We start from the raw sequence: 20,441 nt of genomic DNA, 5'->3' as shown, positions 1-20,441 counted from the left end.
ATCAAAGAACTGTGGCACTGTGAAAATTCATTATTTAAAAATCAAGTTTCAAACAAAATTTTTAAAATTGAAAATTGCACTTTTCAACAATGTTCAAACAGAGATTATTATTTCGCAATTTTTAACCGTGCCACACCATTGAACAAACTTGGCCCGTCGAGATTAAATGAAGCATCGAGCTCGGTGTAATACGATTAAATGATGCTAGAAGCTTTGGTTTTATCACCACTCATGTTTGTGTGGTGTCGGTTTTGTCGGTTAGCCGGCGGGGGTGGAAACCATGGAAATCAACTAATTGCCACAGTTGATTCAATTGTGGATTGCAAAGTGCTCTATTGTTGGGTGGGGCAAATTATGAGGTTTTTTTTATTTGGTATATTATCTGGCAATTACAATAATAACATGCTTTTGGACAATGGAACTTAAATCTGATAGCTTGGAGGCTTAAAACGAGTAATTGGTCAGAAAAACTGTCCGAAATTAGCTTTAACGTAAGAATCAGTACAAACTCTTTTGCATACATTAAACCGAAAATGTTGTGTTTTACAACATTCAAGATTGAACTAACGATGGCTGAAATTCAGTCTTTGTGACATGAACCAACAGAAAGTGTTAAAAAATTTGCGTCCAATAATTAAATTACGAAATCTCAGGAACCATTCCGTCAATTTTCAATGCCAAAAACTTGAACATCAGCAAAAATGTTTGACAAACTCTAACATTTTAAACGGTTCCAAATGAGTGCCCAAGTTAGCAAATGCATTTTTGTAGATTTTCAGACAGAGTCGTAGAGTAGCTTTTTTCTAGTATTACTGTATGCTACACTAACAATATTTATCACAATGTACAGGAAATCTTATAATCAATTTGAAAAACCTTTAAGAAGATTTTTTTTATTAAGGGGTTACATACATGTAAATCAACTAAAAAGTCAGAGGTTGGTGTGAGCACCAGGATGTAACAAAAATGACTTTTTGGCGGGCATTCAAGGGTTTGTTCCGGTGGGCATACTAAACCCAAATCCAAAATATGAGCATGATTGGACGTCAAAAACAAAAAAATTAAGCATCATCTATCATCAAAACAAATTTGAATAGATTTGGTTGAATGATTGCCGAGATATCGCTATTTGAAAAATTGGCTCATAATTTTGTTGAAGACTCGGTAAGGGGTTACATACATGTAAAACATCGAAAAAATCCAAGGTTGGTATGAGCTCACATTAAAACATTTAAAAAAAATCTGATTTCAGGGCATTACAAGATACATTTTCATCTATTACCAAAACAAATTTGAAGACATTTGGTTGTATCATTGCCAAGATATAGCTATCTTAAGTTAGCAGTTTCAAAAAACGGGTGCCACGATATCTCAACACCGCTTTGACCAAATAGGCTCAACATTTTGGTGAACACTTGTTAAAGCGGTCCCGTGTGCATGAGAAAGGTCGATTTTCAAAAAGTTTATTTTTAAAAAAGATAAAAATATTTTTTTATTTTCTATAATATAACAAATCGTAAGTTTTTAATTTTTGTATTTTTTCAAAACCAAAATTTTTAAATTGGGCTTCGTCATGCACACGGGATATATCTTGAGAGTATTCATCTCAAATTTCATTTATTTTGGTCCCTCCAATCTCGAGATCTCGTACCGTAAATCAACTCGGTGTTTCGAGAAGAAACGCTCAAATAGTTTGAAAGACCGCCTTGCGCATGGCAAAATTTTGAACTTAAATCGTCTGTTACTCACTTAAATAATGAAATATCTTCATGAAACCTTCAGGAGTGATTTAAAATCATCTTTCTAGTAGATTCAAATAATTTCCTGCAAAATGAAATTTTGGGATTTTCTACATGTATGTAACCCCTTAATTAATAAACCCCCTACGATGTTCAAAATCAATTATTGATTTTTTTACCTGATTACATTTTTATTTGTCAAGTGGTATTTTTTTAAATAACAGATACCGCCAGTGGGGGTTAGATTGGGTGAAGTGATTTTTACGAATTTTATTTTTTTTCTCAGGTTCTTCTCAATGAAACTAAATTCAATGAAAAGGGTTGTGTAGGGGACATCTTAAAGATGTCTTAAATGAAAAAATCTCGCAATTTTTTATTTGAAGACCGTTCTTTTGTGCTGTACTGGACAGAATTCTTCTCCCATCGGCAAAGCAAATTCACTTAGAATGGCTTTTTTGTTCTTTTTTTACATCTTGAAACTTTGGTCATGACCAAGGTATGTAGATTAGGCGGGTTTTCCAGCTGTCAAAATAGTTAGATAGGACGAAACCCGGATTTTATATGGGTATTTTCAGAAAAGTGAAATTTCGACCATTTTCCGAGCAAATTTCACCTGATTTTTTTTCTGTGGGGTTGTTAAGCATGCCAAACGGAACCAAAATACGCTTTTAAAACCATTTTTTTTACAAAAAAAAATGAATTCGGTGCAATTTGTCCGGAAAATGGACAAATTTTTACTTTTTTGAAAATCTCCATATAATATCCGGGTTTCGTGCTAACTATTTTGACAGAGCTCTGGGATTTCCCGCCTAACCTTATCTAATTTACATTCCTTGGGTCATGACCACTAACCACTGAGGAGCAGTGGTTGCGAAATTTCGACTTTGTTTGTGATAGCTGACAAAACACTCCAATCGTCTTCACCACGACAACCTGATTTTTACATTCTACTTTCGTTCGTTTCACACACAAAGGAATGAGTGCTAGTGCAAAGTCACTCACACAATCATTGACTTCCCTCCAGGAAAAAATCGCTTAGAGAGCGGTCGTTTGACATTTTACCGAGATTCCGATCATCTCTCCAATGATAGCAATCATATAACTCCTGTCACCACGCAGCATACACGAGGAAGAGAAAGATAAAAACAAGAGAAAGAGCACGTTGTCTCGTTCGGGCGGCTGCTTGAGTGGTGCTCATTTTTCGTTCGTTTCATCTTCGTGTTTACCTTCACTGACCGTCGCCAAGCAATGACGATCATGATAGGCGTTGTGTGTCAGCGATCAAAGAGCAGTTCTCTACGGAATCGGTCTTTTGCCTTCCTCACTGAGGTAAGGCTATAATCCTGCTCTAAAAATGAACTTTTTATTAAAAGCTCGAAGACCCACCTTCATGTATACATATCGACTCAGAATCGAAAACTGAACAAATGTCTGTGTGTGTGTATGTGTGTGTGTATGTGTGTGTGTATGTATGTATGTGACCAAAATTCTCACTGAGTTTTCTCAGCACTGGCTGAACCGATTTTGACCAAACCAGTTGCATTCGACTTGGTTTAGGGTCCCATACATCGCTATTGAATTGTTTGAAGTTTCGATAACTAGTTCAAAAGTTATGTATAAAAATGTGTTTTCACATATATCCGGATCTCATTTATATGCATGTAAACGATGTCCGGATCCATCATCCGACCCATCGTTGGATAGGTAATCGAGAGACCTTTTCAATGAGTCCACAACATTGACGATCTGGCAACCCTGTCTCGAGTTATGACCACTTAAGTGATATTTATGAACTTTTTTGAAGCCGGATCTCACTTAAATGTATGTAAACGATGTCCGGATCCATCATCCGACCCATCGTTGGATAGGTAATCAAGAGACCTTTTCAATGAGTCCACAACATTGACGATCTGGCAACCCTGTCTCGAGTTATGACTACGTAAGTGATATTTATGTACTTTTTTGAAGCCGGATCTCATTTAAATGTATGTAAACGATGTCCGGATCCATCATCCAAACCATCGTTGGATAGGTAATCGAGAGACCTTTCCAATGAGTCCACAACATTAAAAATCTGGCAACCCTGTCTCGAGTTATGACCACTTAAGTGATATTTATGTACTTTTATGAAGCCGGATCTCACTTAAATGTATGTAAACGATGTCCGGATCCATCATCCGACCCATCGTTGGTTAGATAATCAAGAGACCTTTCCAACAAGACCACAACATAGAAGATCTGGCAACCCTGTCTCGAGTTATGACCACTTAAGTTATATCTGTGTACTTATTTTTCTGGATCTAAAAAAATAGCTGAAATATGTGTCTAAATCACTCATATTACCCATTGTTGGTAAAAAGTGAGGAAGGCATCAACCACATAGGTGGATTAAGGTAGTTTTTTCTTTAATTTTAATTTTTGTATCTTTTAATCCGGCTGCAACTTTTTCGGTGCCTTCGGTATGTCCAAAGAAGCCATTTTGCATCATTAATTTGCCCATATAATATTCCATACAAATTTGGCAGCTGTCCATACAAAAATGATTGGTGTCTTCGGCAAAGTTGTATGTATGACTATGGACTACACTGAAAAAAATGATACAAGGTAAAAAAAAATTGGAGATTTTTAATTTAACTTTTTGTCACTTAAATTTAATTTCCAAAAAAACAATATTTTAATTTTTTTTATTTTTTGATATGTTTTAGAGGCCATTTTAGAACTAGACTTTTCAGAAATTTCCAGATTGGGCAAAAAATCTTTGAACGAGTTATGATTTTTTGAATCAATTTAGATTTTTTCAAAAAATCGAATATTGGTCGCAAAAATTTTTCAACTTCATTTTTGTAAAATCGAATTTGCAATCAAATAGTACTTAAGTGAATTTTTGATAAAGTGCACCGTTTCCAAGTTATAACCATTTTTATGTAACTTTTTTGCAAATATTCGCAGTTTTTTATTTTTTTAAATAAGTGCCCATGTTTGCCTACCTTTGAAAAAAAAATATTGAAAAGCTGAGAAAATTCTCTATATTTTGCTTTATTGAACTTTGTTGATACGACCCATAGTTGCAGAGATATTGCCATGCAAAGGTTAAAAAACAGGAAAATTGATATTTTCTAAGTCTCACCCAAACAACCCACCATTTTCGAATGTCGATATCCCAGCAAGTAACGGTCCGATTTACAATGTTAAAAAATGAAACATTCGTGAAATTTTCTGATATTTTCGAAAAAAATATTTTCAAAATTTTTAAATCAAGACTAACATTTAAAATGGGCGTTAATTTGAATGTTTGGTCCGTTTGAAATGTTAGTTTTGATTTTAAATTTTTGAAAATATTGTTTTCGAAAAGATCGGAAAATGTCACGAATGTTTCATTTTTTAACATTGTAAATCGGACCGTTACTTGCTGGGATATCGACATTCGAAAATGGTGGGTTGTTTGGGTGAGACTTAGAAAACATCAATTTTCCTGTTTTTTAACCTTTGCATGGCAATATCTCAGCAACTATGGGTCGTATCAACAAAGTTCAATAAAGCAAAATATAGAGAATTTTCTCAGCTTTTCAAAAATATTTTTTTCAGAGGTGGGCAAACATGGGCACTTATTTAAAAAAATGAAAAACTGCCACTATTTTTAAAAAAGTTACCTAAAAAGGGTTATAACTTGAAGACGGTGCACTTTATCAAAAATTGACTACAGTACTTTTTGATTGAAAATTTGATTTTACATCGAAAAATGAAGTTGAAAAATTTTTGCGACCAATATTTCGATTTTTGGAAAAAATCAGTATTGATTAAAAAATTCATATTTCGGTCAAAGATTTTTTGCCCATTCTGGAAAATTCTGAAAAGTTGACATTTTGTGTTCTCTAAAACATATAAAAAAATAAAAATAGTGATTTTAGCAAATCAAGTTTTAGTGACAAAAAGTTAAATTAAAAATCATTGGAGCGGCCGTGGCTGACTGGTTACGGTGTTCGCTTTGTAAGCGAATGGTTCTGGGTTCGATTCCCATCTGCTCCCAACGAGAAAGTTAAGTACACAGAATTTGAAATGATGAATATGAACGAAAAATCAAAGTCGCTTGAGACGAGGTTCGATCCCCCGTCCATTGGGTTGGTAAACAAAAATGCTATCCACTAGGCCATGACGACTTGGTGAGCGTGGAATGGAATTAGGAATACTGTTACAGAGAGCGAGTTGTGGCGCTATAACCACGGCAAATAGAGTCCAGGGCATTCGTGGAAATACAATGTCCCATCCCAGAGGGTCCCGGAGTACCAAACCTTCTTAGCATGGTGCTCCCAACGAATACAACCAAAATCACGGAGCGTATGGTGGTGTGTCCCCACGCTTCTTCCTCCCCTGTCGATTCAGAATTGTGTTGTTGTTCGAACACTCTGTGCTCAAGCTCAACCCAATTACGAGTCATCTCTGCGATACGGCTTTACGCAGTAGGCCTGGCCGCTTTAACGCTTGTGATGTTTCAATGCATTCCGATGCAATGGCGCACTACAAATGTTAATAAATGACAAGAAGAGTGCTAGGCGTCATCTAACCTAAGGCACTCTCCAGGATCCCTTCGAAAGATTGGCTGCGCTAGGGTCTGATTAGATTAGATTAGATTAGATTAGAAAAAGTTAAATTAAAAATCACCAATTTTTTTAACCGTGCATCATTTTTTTTCAGTGTAGTCCATATCCATACCTACAACTTTGCCGAGACACCAAATCGATCAAAAAATTCCATCAAAAGATACAGATTTTTGAATTTTCACAAATCATTTTTGTATGGACAGCTGCCAAATTTGTATGGAAAATTATATGGACAAACTAATGATGCAAAATGGCTTCTTTGGGCATACCGAAGGCACCAAAAAAGTTTCAGCCGGATTAAAAAATACAAAAAAAATCAAATGACCGAAATCTCATAGAATTGCTCCAAAAAGAAAAGAAATTTTTATCGAATCTGCTCGATATTCAGTGATAGATCCCTTTTCAAGCATTGCTGAGGAAAATTATCGAAATGGTTAGCTCAAATAAAACTGCATCAATTTTTATGTGTTGAACACACCGAAACCAATCAAAAATTAAAAATATTCCATAGCTCAACAACTGTTTGTCACAATTCTGCGATTATATTCACTGCTGCAGTGCGAACTAAAATAACTTTTATTTTTTGTATAAAACAATTCGTGCAGAATTCGGAATGGAAAACTTTGAGTGGAGGTGGAGAGGTTTCGGAAAACCTCTCTCGGGAAAAACCATTTGTGTGTACGTTTATGATAAAAGTTGTGTTTTTTTCCTCGTCGCTTTTGCTGTATTTTGTGTATTTGAACACTGGCGCAGAAGTTTTTCCCCAAACCCCATGTGTTTTGTTATTTACATAGTAAAGCAGCTTTTAGCGGGGGTCAGACTTTTTCCGACGTTGGTGGTGGTCGAAAATTTGAGCAGTGCCAGATTGGGGATTTGGGTGTCCAGTGTTGTAAAGGCAAAATATGATAATAACGAAAAACTGGAAAACACCGCCATACCAGGGGGGATCACTTTCCATCATGCGGCTTTTTTAAAAGAGGGTAAAAAATATGATCATGGCCCTTATTTTCAAGCAATGACCCCAACATCCAACAGTCCATCCCGACATCCATCAACGGAAGGAGGGGAAAGAAAAGGGGGAGTCCATCATCCCCCTACCCCACCACTTGGTCAGCAACAACAACAACAAACAACGGCAGAAAAAAATATGATGCCAGCAGCGAGGTGGTCCTCGTTTACGTAGTCCATTGTATCACATATCCTTTGGGGATTTTATGAAAACAAATTTCAAATGAAAATAAAACACTTCACGATAGCATACAAAAAAAAATGTAAAACCTCTTCCACATTCACAATTTTCACTAAAAGTAACAATTTGTTATATATTTTTGAAAATATGTAGTGCCAATACTCAATCAAAGCATTATTCGATATTTTGTAAGTACTGCAATGATTTTTTTTAATAAATCAAGTGTGTGATTTTCAAATAAATTCAAATACCTTTTGCAATTATTGAAATCAAATCACTCTCAACTCAGAAGAGCTTTTTTTGTTATTAATGACACAAAAAAACGGTCATGGTTTTGACAGGATTAAAAAAAAATCTTATCTCAACTATACAGAACAACTTCGTTCGACTCAAAACCCCTCACCAATACCTCAGCTCACGGACACTTACCCCCGGTAACGATGCAGGTCAGCTCCAGGTTGCCACCTTCCTCGTAGGGACCGGCGTGCGCCGGAAGCTCGAACCCGGTGGAGTCCTGGATTTTTGGCACCTCCGGAGGCACTGAAATAAAAAAATGTCGTGTTAGCATCTTGTGCAAATTTCAGAAATTTAAGTTTTTTTTTTGCTAATTTTTTCACAAACGAATCTACACGAGAAGAGCTTTTGTTTTGCAAATGTGCCAGCAAAATAATAATAAAGCAAAAAACAAAAGTCAAGACGTGAACATTTTTTCACCTTTCCAGAACAAAAAAGCTGCAGGAAGCTCGCGACACAAGTGGAAAATGTGGAACGCGATTTTAGTTCTGCATTGTTTTGGGCGAGCTTTTATGAAAATGGTTTCGCTCAAGTGTGCCGGAAATCTTCAAAAAGGAGTGAGTTCTAGAGAACGAATGTCTACGTTACTATAATGTTTGAATTCGAGATTTGCGCCACCTTTGGCTGTACTTACCCACTATTTCTAAGTTTACGTTGCTATTTTTTGTAGGTGAAAGTAAAAAATCTACTCGACAGCGGAACACGCCGGCGTCCTTTTTCTGAAATGAGAGAAAAAAAGTATTGTTTATTGTTGTTTGTAATTAGTTCACGAAGGTAAGAGATATTTTATCACTTAAAACAAGTTTAAAAAAATAAAAATAAACTTTTAAAGCAACCGAAAAACAGCAAAGTCACTTTTACAATCAATCATTTCTAATTTGAAGTTATTAAGTTTTACCATTCAAAAAAAAAAAAAGAATAAAACAAGATCAAAGAATAAAAAGAATTGGATTGAAAAAGTAGTTTATGCAAGAGTTTATGCAACAAGTTTGATGCAAGTGCTGAAAAGTTCTTTTTTCTGCATCCATCTCAAAGCTGAAAAGTAGATTTTTTCAGTATTGAGCAATTCTCTACCAAAACCAGAAATGGATTTTATTTGTATTTTTTTATTTGGCTTAAACTTTGCGGGGACCTTCCCTATGACCAAAAAAGCTATTTTGTGTCATTGGTTCACCCATACAAGTCTCCATACAAGTTTGGCTGTTACGAAAATATTCAAAATAACAAACAACAGCAGTAACTTTTGAGTGAATTTTCTGATCAATTTGGTGTCTTGCGGAATTTTTGTCAACTTTTTTTTCACAAAAACTCAATTTTCCAAAATACGTAGTTTTTGATTTTCGAGATTTTTTGATATGTTTTAAGAGACAAAATCCGCATCTTTTGAGCCACAGAGAAACATGGTCAAAAAATCTGCCGCCGAGTTATGAATTTTCGAAAAAATAGCGAAAAAAAAATAGTTCATGTTTCCGCTGTATCTCAGCAATCCGAGGTCCAATCTTCAATGTCGCTTACAGAATTTCACAGAAAATCTTCTGAATTTAAAAAAAATATATAAAGGATGGGTCGAAATTTACAAAAAAGGAAAAACTGCAAATATTACTTCAAATTAGTTTTTGCATGAAATTTCAACTTTTTTCCAAAAAACATGTTTGGTATGGTGGACATTAGGGTGGTTCAAATTTTAGGGTGGTTCAGAATTTTTATTTTGGCGGGATGACGAGATAGCGCTTCGGTGTCTTCAAAAAAAATTGTAGGGAACACCATTTTGAGCAACTTTGCTCAAGAACACAAAGCTCTATCTTTAAATGGGAAATTTCTAGAGCCATTTTTGTAATTAAGGTTGAAGCGTTAATGAAAAAACGAGTTTTTTTGAATTTGTCAGCTCAGGCTTATGCCGTAGCGAGATGGTGTCTTCTAGACATTTGTAGAGCTTATCAAAACAAACATTTATCTTCAAAGAGAGCGAAAATCGGACCTTCTAAACGTAAGTTCTAGCCAAAATACGAAGAAAAAGACGCCATTTTGAAATGTGAATAACTTGAAAAGGTTGTGAAGTTTGACCTCGCTCTTAGAAGCATCTGAAAGTACACATTCTAGAGTACATTTGCTGAAAATATCTCGGAGGTCATTTTTTGTTTAAGGGGTTACATACATGTAGAAAATCAAAAAATTTCATATTACAGAAAAATTATTAAATCCACTTAAAAGATGATTTTCAATCACTCCTGAAAGTTTCATGAATATATTTCATGATTTAACTGAGTTAGAGACGATTTAAGCTCAGAATTTTGCCATGCGCAAAGCAAACTGTCTAACTTTCTGAGCGTTTTTCTCTGAACACCAAGTTGATTTACGGATGCCATGATATCTCGAGATGGGATAGACCAAATTGGCTAAAATTTTTGGTGAAGACTCCCAAGACATGTCCGGTGTGCATGACGAAGCCCGATTTTGAAATTTTGAATTTTCAAAAAATACAAAAATTAAAAACAGCCGATTTTTTATATGAAAAACTGAAAAATATTTTTATCTTTTTTTTTTAATAAAAATGAAAATCTGCCTTCGTCATGCACACAGGACCGGTTTAACGAGTCTTCGCCAAAACTTTGAGCCGATTTGGTCAAAGCAATGTTGAGATAACGTGGCACCCGTTTTCTGAAACTGCTTTGCCCATAACTTTTGATAGAATGGACTACAATTCGTTTTTCAGGAATAAAAATGTTCATTTTGACGAGCTTTACAATTGTCTAGAAGGGCCCAAATATGTACAAAATGATCTAGTGGTTGTAAAAGAAGAAACAAGTTTTAGCTGAAATATTTCTGGAATCAACAAAATAATTAAATTTATTCCTTAAATGACAAAATGACTAATTCATTGTCACCAAAGTTAATATTGCTGAAAATTGCTGGGATCTTAACTCCAGGAAGTCCATCGATGACCCAAGACAGTCCAATACATTAGCAAAGTACTCTACCATACTCACTGAAGCTATGAGTATGAGTATGTCGACATCTTGCTTGTTACGGCGGTAGACTCACCGGTCTTGGATCCAAGCAGTTTTTCGATAATCCAGATCATCCCTGTTACAACAGTGCACTGTAGCCTTTCATACTCACTGAAGCCAAAATATTCAAGTTTCGACTAGTTTCTTTGGTAAGTTTCGAGAAATGTGAAGTTTCGGATGGAATAGAACATCCCAGGTGTTCCAAACCATGCTAAAATGTTTTAACTATAGAAAATACAATTGACACTCTGTGAAAGTTTTCCAAAAAACTATGAAATCCCAATGATTTTCAATTTTAGCCATGTTCTCAATTTAAGTCATGTTCATTTTTTTTTAAGTCATGACTTAATAAAAGTTCCGTAAATCAAGAATCGTTTAAAAAAAAAGGTAACCTCAAAAAAGAATGTTTGTGGTCGTATCGCCCGACCGTCACGAGATATCAAAAAATGCGATACAAATAGAACCTTCCTAGCAGTCCTGATTGCCAGGCTCCAATAACGAATCGTTTCAATTAATCCCAATAATATTTACAATTCACAAAAGCAAGACCCAGATCCCCCTCGGCTGGCCCATTTCAACGTTAGCTATTTTCAAATTGATTTCCTCAAAGGAAAACGCAAATCACAGCTCGAACCCAACAAGAAGGAACGACAAAGTCGAGTGCCAAAGTCAAACAAGCAAATCCAAAGAGATTATTACTTTTCCATTCCCGTGATAAATTTCCGCCGTCCTACAGCATCATCACCGTCCTCGTCGTCGGCTAGGGAGGGGGAAAAGTGTAATCTGGGGCCACTAACTAGAGCAGCAGCGCAAACCACCCCCAAGTTTCTTCCTCCTTCCAGGGCAACGAAAAAGAAAGTAGGAAAATCTGTCCCAGCGTTCGCTTTCGCGCCCAGAAACGAACGAAACTTGCGGCGAAATACTTTCACACAAATTAGATTCTTTATTTTCATCCGCGTGAAAGCATTCGCTCAAATATTTCGCCTCTTCGAATCTCACTTTTTTTCCTTTTTTAGGGCGCACTGGGAAAATCCACTCAATCAGTCGCTCTTTTGGACTTTCTTTCTTTTCTTTTTTTTTGACGTCGTTTCCCAGGCGACTTTTCCGGGACCGTTTTTCAGCCGTTTTATTGTAGGAGGGGGCCGAAAAAGAAACGGGAAATTTCAATTTTGTTCGTGGTTCAGTCGCATTTTCCGATCAAATAGCGGAAAAGAATACGCGGTCTCTGGAAGGTAGGGAGAGGAGGGGGGAAATTATGTAAAATACGACCAACTGTCCTGCTTGGTAATGATTTGATTCCGGGGCTTGATGGCACGGTCTTTGGCTTGGAGGGAGGCAAATGAGAAAGTTATTGGGGGAAATCGTCTTTTTTTTTGTTCAGACTTGATTCTTAAGCTTTAGTCAATTGATTAAGTTTGGCTTGGTTGCACGATGATTGTGGGGAAAACTTTTCGTTTAAATGGTTTAATCCAATGAAACGCCTCAAAGGAGATCGGTCATAATTCTAAATATTTAAAGCAACTAAAATTCAAATAAACTTAGGATTTGTTAACTGTTTTAATCACATTAAACTTCATCGTTTAACAAAAATTAAAAATAAGAAGCTGTCAACTTTGAATGTGTTTCTTACTATTATCCCCTGCAATTTATTTCAAAATAAGTATTCAGTAATTTTTTGTTATGTTCTGGGTTATGTTTGGATGCTCTTTGTTGCGACTTAAAAGCTTAGGGATTAGTTTTTTGGTCATAAAATTTTGAAAACATAAAAAAATAAAAACAATCGAGAATTTGGAAGATCAGCAAACAAGCAAAAGATTGATTAGAGTTTGTAAAATAATCCAGAAACTAAAACTATAGAAGATTAATGCATACACAAAAAACTTAACCCTCTACCGCTACAGAGCACCAAAACTTTGAATTCAAATAGAACTTTTCATGGTGTTTCAAGTTCTCCACAAACTTCATCAACTTTGGTAAAGCATAAACAATGATACTGGGCAAAATGAAATCAAATTGGTCAATTTTCTGAAAATTTACAGTATGTAAAAAAAGTATTTACACCCCTTGGGCACTATGCATATTTTGTGATGAAACATGTAACAATTTAAAGTTTGACAGAAACCTAGTACTACGTTTTGTTCAGAAACTCATGCCGAACATTTTGCTACAAAAAGCTCATGAAAAGATGTTTTCTATGAAAAGTTATATAACAAATACAATTACAAAAATAAAAAAGATGCAAAAAAAGTTTGTACACCTTTCGAAAAATGAACATAAATAATGTTATTTGTTGACAAATCGCCATAAATCCAGTCTCCCAACTCCAAATAGGCTTCCTTCACTGATTAAAAAAATAATTTGGATTGAATATAAAGTTTACTAACTACTTAGTATAAAAGTTTATATAACTCTGGAAATTCTATATAAAACTTATCTAAACTTAATTTTGCAAACTTTCAATTTAACTAAATGTCAATATATTACCATAGAATTGCTAAATAAACATTTTGGAGTAGGAATAACACCGTTTTGGGGGTCTTTGTATCGCTAGAATAGATTTTTCGTTGGAATTTCGTACCAACCCGGAATTACGTCGTCGGAAAATCCGCCGGCATCCGAACCGGTCCACGATTCACAAGTCAACCTATGTGGCATCGGAAAGGACATAAAATTTCCAATCTTTTGATACCCATACATCCAGGTTTTCTATAAAACCCACGTTTTTAAATACCTGGGCAACAAGTAAGTTTGATCCACAAGAACAAAAATTACGAAATTCCATACATTTTTGGCAGGTTGCTCAAACGAAACCATTACAACGTTTCCGACGTAATTCCGGGTTGGTACGAAATTCCAACGAAAAATCTATTCTATCGATACAAATACTCCCAAAACGGTGTTATACCCACTCCAAAATGTTTATTTAGCAATTCTATGGTAATATATTGACATTTAGTTGAATTAAAAGTTTGCAAAATTAAGTTTAGATAAGTTTTATATAGAATTTCCAGAGTTATATAAACTTTTATACTAAGTAGTTAGTAAACTTTATATTCAATCCAAATTCTTCTTTTAATCAGTCAAGGATGCCTATTTGGAGTTGGGAGACTGGATTTATGGTGATTTGTCAACAAATAACATTATTTATGTTAATTTTTCGAAAGGTGTACAAACTTTTTTTGCACCTTTTTTATTTTCGTAATAGTATTTGTTATATAACTTTTTATAGAAATCATCTTTTCATGAGCTTTTTGTAGTAAAATGTTTGGCATGAGTTTCTGAACAAAACGTAGTACTAGGTTCCTGTCAAACTTTAAATTTTTTACATGTTTCATCACAAAATGTGCATAGTGCCCAAGGGGTGTAAATACTTTTTTTACATACTGTAGACCTGTTTTCGAATGCCCGTAAGAATCACCAAATTCTTCTATATCTTAAAAAAAACAGTTGATGTCATTTGAACCTTGGAACCATATGAGCAACTTAATATTCAGGGGCATTTTTTTGTAAACGTTTGTAAATGTTATGACTGAAACAAGGTAAAAAAATGTTATTAAATTGAATATTCGGATTTATTGTGTTTTCAAAAAAAAGTGCTCCACATCAAATTCATAGATTGGCACTGATACGATGTTTGTGAGTCAAAGTTTATATAACTTACGTTAGTTACTCCTGCATTTTTGTAAAAAAATTAACTGTTTGCTATTTTTACGCTAAGCAAACAGCTTTGGGCATTTGAGGGTTAAAATGATTTAAAAATACAAATGAATACTAAAAATGCTCACTAAATAAGAGCAAAATAAAAAGTTTTCGAATGAAAAAATGAAAAGGTGAAACAGTGATTTGAAATTTTAGTACCATGAATTTTCCTTTTTTTATTTTATTTGACTTAAACTGTAAAAATGATTCAAATTAAAAAAGGGTAATTCTCCGCCAACTCACACAGCAGTTGCCCCGACCCCTCTTCGATTTGCGTGAAACTTTGTCCTAAGGGGTAACTTTTGTCCCTGATCACGAATCTGAGGTCCGTTTTTTGATATCTCGTGACGGAGGGGCGGTACGACCCCTTCCATTTTTGAGCATGCAAAAAAAGAGGTGTTTTTCAATCATTTGCAGCCTGTAACGGTGATGAGATAGAAATTTGGTGTCAAAGGGACTGTTATGTAAAATTAGACGCCCGATTTGATGGTGTACTCAGAATTCCGAAAAAACGTATTTTTTATCGAAAAAAAAACACTAAAAAAGTTTTAAAAATTCTCCCATTTTCCGTTACTCGACTGTAAAAAATTTTGGAACGTGTCATTTTATGGGAAATTTAATGTTCTTTTCGAATCTACATTGACCCAGAAGGGTCATTTTTTCATTTAGAACAAAATTTTTCATTTTACAATTTCGTGTTTTTTCTAACTTTGCAGGGTTATTTTTTAGAGTGTAACAATGTTCTACAAAGTTGTAGAGCAGACAATTACAAAAATTTTGATATATAGACATAAGGGATTTGCTAAAAAACATCACTAGTTATCGTGATTTAACGAAAAAAAGTTTTGAAAAAGTTACTTTTTGCGTTTCTCTTTGTTTCGTCGTCCGTGTCTGTCGCGGGTGACCATGAATGGCCATGATCGATGATGACCAACTTTTTCAAAACTTTTTTTCGTAAAATCGTGATAACTCGTGATGTTTATAAGCAAACCCCTTAAGTCTATATTTCAAAATTTTTGTAATTGTCTGCTCTACAACTTCGTAGAACATTGTTACACTCTAAAAAATAACCCTGCAAAGTTAGAAAAAACACGAAATTTTTAAATAAAAAATTTTGTTCTAAATGAAAAAATGACCCTTCTGGGTCAACGTAGATTCGAAAAGTACATTAAATTTCCCATAAAATGACATGTTCCAAAATTGTTTACAGTCGAGTAACAGAAAATGGGAGAATTTTTAAAACGTTTTTAGTGTATTTTTCGATGAAAAATATGTTTTTTTCGGAATTCTGAGTACGCCATCAAATCGGGCGTCTAATTTTACATAAAGGTCCCTTTGACACCAAATGTCTATCTCATCACCGTTTCAGGCTGCAAATTATTGAAAAACACCTCTTTTTTCGCATGTTCATAAATGCAAGGGGTCGTACCGCCCCTCCATCACGAGATATCAAAAAACGGACCTCGGATTCGTGATCAGGGACAAAAGTTACCCCTTAGGACAAAGTTTCACGCAAATCGAAGAGGGGTCGGGGCAACTTTTCCCGATTTCGTGTGAGTTGGTAGAGAATTACCCAAAAATGATTTAAAAGTCAAATTTCCTCTTTATTTTTTTTATCTGAAATTTTTAAATGAAATTCATTATTAACTGATAAAAATGTCTCGACTTCCTGATGTAAAACTACACTGTTTTACCAGAAATAATTGTGGTAATTAAAGGGTGATTTAATATCAGGAACTGGTAAAAATTTGTCTGGTAAAATTTAATCAAAATGATGTTAATGTCAGCGTAAAAATGTTCAACTCGTAGTGTTTAAATTTTTTAAGTTTGCAGGAATTCAAAAATTCAAATTTTCAAATATTCAGGTTTTCAAATATAACAAAATAACAAAAGGGATTTCGGTAAACTGGGCTGATATTGGTAGGATCGCAATTTATTTTTCAAACGTTATTCACCCGGTGTCTATTTATTAGATTTATTTTCTTAAATGTTTTTAATTTATGTATCTAGCCGAAGTTCACATGAAAGACAGAAACATGTTTTAAGGTCTCGTTTTTTTAATAAATTTTCAATAAAGTTATATTATTTTGGCTATCGTACACAACAAGTGTAATCGGTTAAAGTGAAAATCTGTAACAATAAATCTTAGCAAAATTTTATTGATGACAGTATATCTGGGAATGGATAAATCTTTTAAGTCAATTACACCGTAGATTTTTACAACTTCCAAATTTTCACAAAACTATTAAGAAAAAAGAAACACTGAGTTTTGGAAAAAAATGGGTTAAGAAGTATGTTATTAATTTGTATCTGAACCATGGTACATATACATATCACGGTGCTCAAAATACCGTTATTATGAAAAAAAATATGCACTCCGAGATTTTGGGGTCTATCGATTCCTTACACCATAGCGCATCTCTGTGCAAAAAATAAAAACATTCGCTGATGTAGTTTTCGAGATACAGCCCTTTTAAGATGTTACATCCGATTTTTAATGAGAAAACCAAAACAATCAATATAATTTCAGCACTTTAAAGAATATGCATTTCGAGATAAAGGTGTTTTTTGCTTCATATGACTGTCAAGTATCTCTGGGCCAAGTTTCAGAAGGTTTGTTGATGTAGTTCTCGAGATACAGCCATTTTAAAATGTTATTTCCGATTTTTTCAAAGAAAATCCATAAAATCAATACAATATCAGCACTTTAAAGAATATGCATTTCGAGATAAAGGTGTTTTTTGCATCATATGACTGTCAAGTATCTCTGGGCCAAGTTTCAGATATAGAGATACAGCCATTTTAAAATGTTATTTCCGATTTTTTCAAAGAAAATCCATAATATCAATACAATTTCAGCAAAAAAAAAAATCGGAAATAACATTTTAAAATGGCTGTATCTCGAGAACTACATCAGCAAACCTTCTGAAACTTGGCCCAGATATACTTGACAGTCATATGAAGCAAAAAACACCTTTATCTCGAAATGCATATTCTTTAAAGTGCTGAAATTGTATTGATTGTTTTGGTTTCCTTATTAAATATCGGATGTAACATCTTAAAAGGGCTGTATCTCGAAAACTACATCAGCAAATGTTTTTATTTTTTGCACAGAGATGCGCTATGGTGTAAGGAATCGATAGACCCCAAAATCTCGGAGTGCATTTTTTTTCATAATAACGGTATTTTGAGCACCGTGATATGTATATATACCATGGTTCAGATACAAATTAATAACATACTTCTTAACCCATTTTTTTCCAAAACTCAGTGTTTCTTTTTTCTTACCGTGCATATATACAGCCATTCCATGTCAAACAGGAAGTCACCAAATCAAAAGTGCTCCGATTTGGATAAAATTTGGAGTGGGGGTTCTTTGGGCCAAATAATTAGACCCGTATTTTTTTTGTTTGGCGATTAGGGTGGTCCTATCCGAAATAGGGTGGTACATAAAATTGGGTACCAAATGTTGCGTCTTTCAATTACGAAAATTTTGGTACCCAGACATGTATAGGCTGAAATTTTCATGTTATCGCAGTTTTAGTGAAAAAAGTTAATTTTTGCCCGTTTTCGTCACTTTCTCGTTTTTGCGCGCGGCGCGTCGAAAAAACCAGTTTTTATGTTAAAAAAATCATATCTCCGAAACGTGTTAATGGATATTCGCAATTTCTGATATGTTATGTAAAATTTTACAAGGAATCAGGAAAAAATATTTTCAGACATGGGCTCCTTGGTCCCGAGACCTTGAAATCGGCAAATGAAATTTTTTTTGGACCTCACCATATTTTTCCTTAAAAGCCCAACTAATAACCTTTCTTTTGATTTGTGGCACTCCAAAATTGGTTCAGCCGTTCCGGAGATATGATTTTTTGAAAAATGTGACTTTTGCGAAAATCGACGAAAAACGTTATTTTATGGACCACCCTATTTCGGATAGGACCACCCTAATCGCCAAACAAAAAAATACGAGTCTAATTATTTGGGCCAAAGAACCCCCACTCCAAATTTGAGCCAAATCGGAGTCCTTTTGATTTGGTGACTTCCTGTTTGACGTGGAATGGCTGTATAATCTCCTCCGTTTTTTAGAATATCTGATTGTGTACAGTTTTTCTTTTATTAGTTGTTTGCAGGAATTTTTACTTAACCCTTTCAAGCCTGAATTTTAAAAAAAATATTTTTTTATTCAATGATGGGAAAATTATTCTTTTGACCATACGAAAATTGTAGGCAATTTTTGGAAATTTTCATATTTGAGTTATATATGACCAATCAGGCCTGAAAGGGTTAATTCATGAGCAAATCTTGAAGGTTTTTAATTTAATATATCTTGATGTTATTTACGCACTAACATTTGACATATGAAATAATAAGTAGTATCAAGATTTCAATACCCGGACTTTGTGATTACATGAAAGTAAAATTGTTTAAGAAATAAGGATGATCATAACATTTTGTTGACAAAAGTATTTTTTGTAATTTTGTGAAAAAAAAACTGTTAGGGTAAGTTCAAATTTCAAATACAGTCGACTCTCTGGTTGGACCATCAAAAAAGATAATCATCTTTTCTCAGAACGAGGAAAAATTAAGACTTGAGTATATTTTAGAATATTATAATTAATACTATGGGACTTTCAGCACAGTTTGACGACTATGTATAGTTTCTTGTATACTTAAAATTTATATTGTAAGTACCTGGTGAGAGAATATCTTTAAAATGGTAAAAGAACCTTTGTTTTTTTATCTTGTAATGCAACAACAAAAAAATATTTGAAATTTAAAGAAAACAAAAAAAACAAACAACAGACTAAATAATAAACAGTTCAATACATGGTGTTCATTACAAAATTTCAACTTACCAGAACTGGCACGATGACCAGCTCTGCCCGGCTCTTGTCCCGCAGTGGCTTGAAGTTGGCACGGTTTTCCAGGATGGAAACGTCCTTCCAGTGGGACGGAAGCTCGCTGCTTTTCACCCGTGTGTCGTAGCTGGAAAAAAAGATGGAAACAGAAAAGAGGAAACGAAATAAGGACACACTTTTAATAAAATCAATTCTCATCCGAGTGACATTTTTGTGACGGTCTGTGTCTGTGTGTGTGTGTGTGTGTGTTTGTGTACACTTGAACTTGACAGTCAACAACACTCAGCAAAATAAATTGGGTCATTCTGCGTGCTTGTGTGCTTTTCAAGGATCGACTCTGTAGCACTCGGTGTCCAAAATAGGGCGAAGAAAGCTATTGTTGGCAGTTCGGAATTTACCGAGTCTTGCTGAAAAAATGGTCAAAACCCAATTCAGTGTCGCTTTCCCTGCATTCGCCAGCATGAAGAGGTAAAAGTGTTGGCCCCCGTAAAATGTCATGCAAGTGCGTCATTGAAAAAAAGCTCACCCCCCACAAACATACATCAAAAAGTCGTATAATTTTATTTCGGTCTGTGTTTGCACGAAAATTGATCCCCTGCTCCCCGTGTGCGTGTGTGTGTGTGTGTACGTATAAGCGTACATAAACACAGGCACAAAGCAAACAACCATACGTTTGTGGGGTGTCTTTTTCTGAAATTTTACTTTTTGTACAAAATCGTGAAAGTTGTGACGAGTCCTATATTTTCCAGCACACGTCTGCGCGTCAAGATATCACACAAGCGACAAACTTTGTAAATTTGTGCCTTACTTAAATTAATTTAGCCTGAACTATTGCGTAGAAAGAAGAATGACACGGGTTTATTTCTCATTTTTTTCTCCTTAAAAGAGCATTGAGCTAGCAAAATCAAACTTAGAAATATTGTGTAATTTTACCTTTAAAATGTGTAGGTTCACCCTTATTCCAGTGCTTTGATTTTTTTAATCTAAATAAAAGGATGTAACAAAACGAGTAAATTTTGCGGACATTTCAGGGCATGATCCCCTAGGTGTACTGA

The 20,441-nt window shown here is 34.6% G+C and overlaps 1 protein-coding gene across 1 annotated transcript in view; it reads right to left on the bottom strand.

Moving 5' to 3' along the window:
- LOC6046522 (synaptogenesis protein syg-2) overlaps positions 1-20,441 on the bottom strand; it is a 587,979-nt gene that overhangs the window by 244,744 nt on the left and 322,794 nt on the right. The window contains exons 4-6 of the mRNA XM_038265832.1: positions 19,384-19,513; positions 8,455-8,539; positions 7,956-8,066 (exon numbers count right to left, since the gene is read on the bottom strand). Of these exons, the coding sequence (XP_038121760.1) occupies positions 7,956-8,066; positions 8,455-8,539; positions 19,384-19,513 (326 nt within the window). The remainder of the gene's footprint in view (positions 1-7,955; positions 8,067-8,454; positions 8,540-19,383; positions 19,514-20,441) is intronic.

This window comes from Culex quinquefasciatus, chromosome 3, assembly GCF_015732765.1.
Source record: "Culex quinquefasciatus strain JHB chromosome 3, VPISU_Cqui_1.0_pri_paternal, whole genome shotgun sequence".
NCBI lineage: Eukaryota > Metazoa > Arthropoda > Insecta > Diptera > Culicidae > Culex > Culex quinquefasciatus.
Note: the sequence above shows the minus strand (reverse complement) of the source record. Positions and strands in the feature narration are given on the sequence as shown.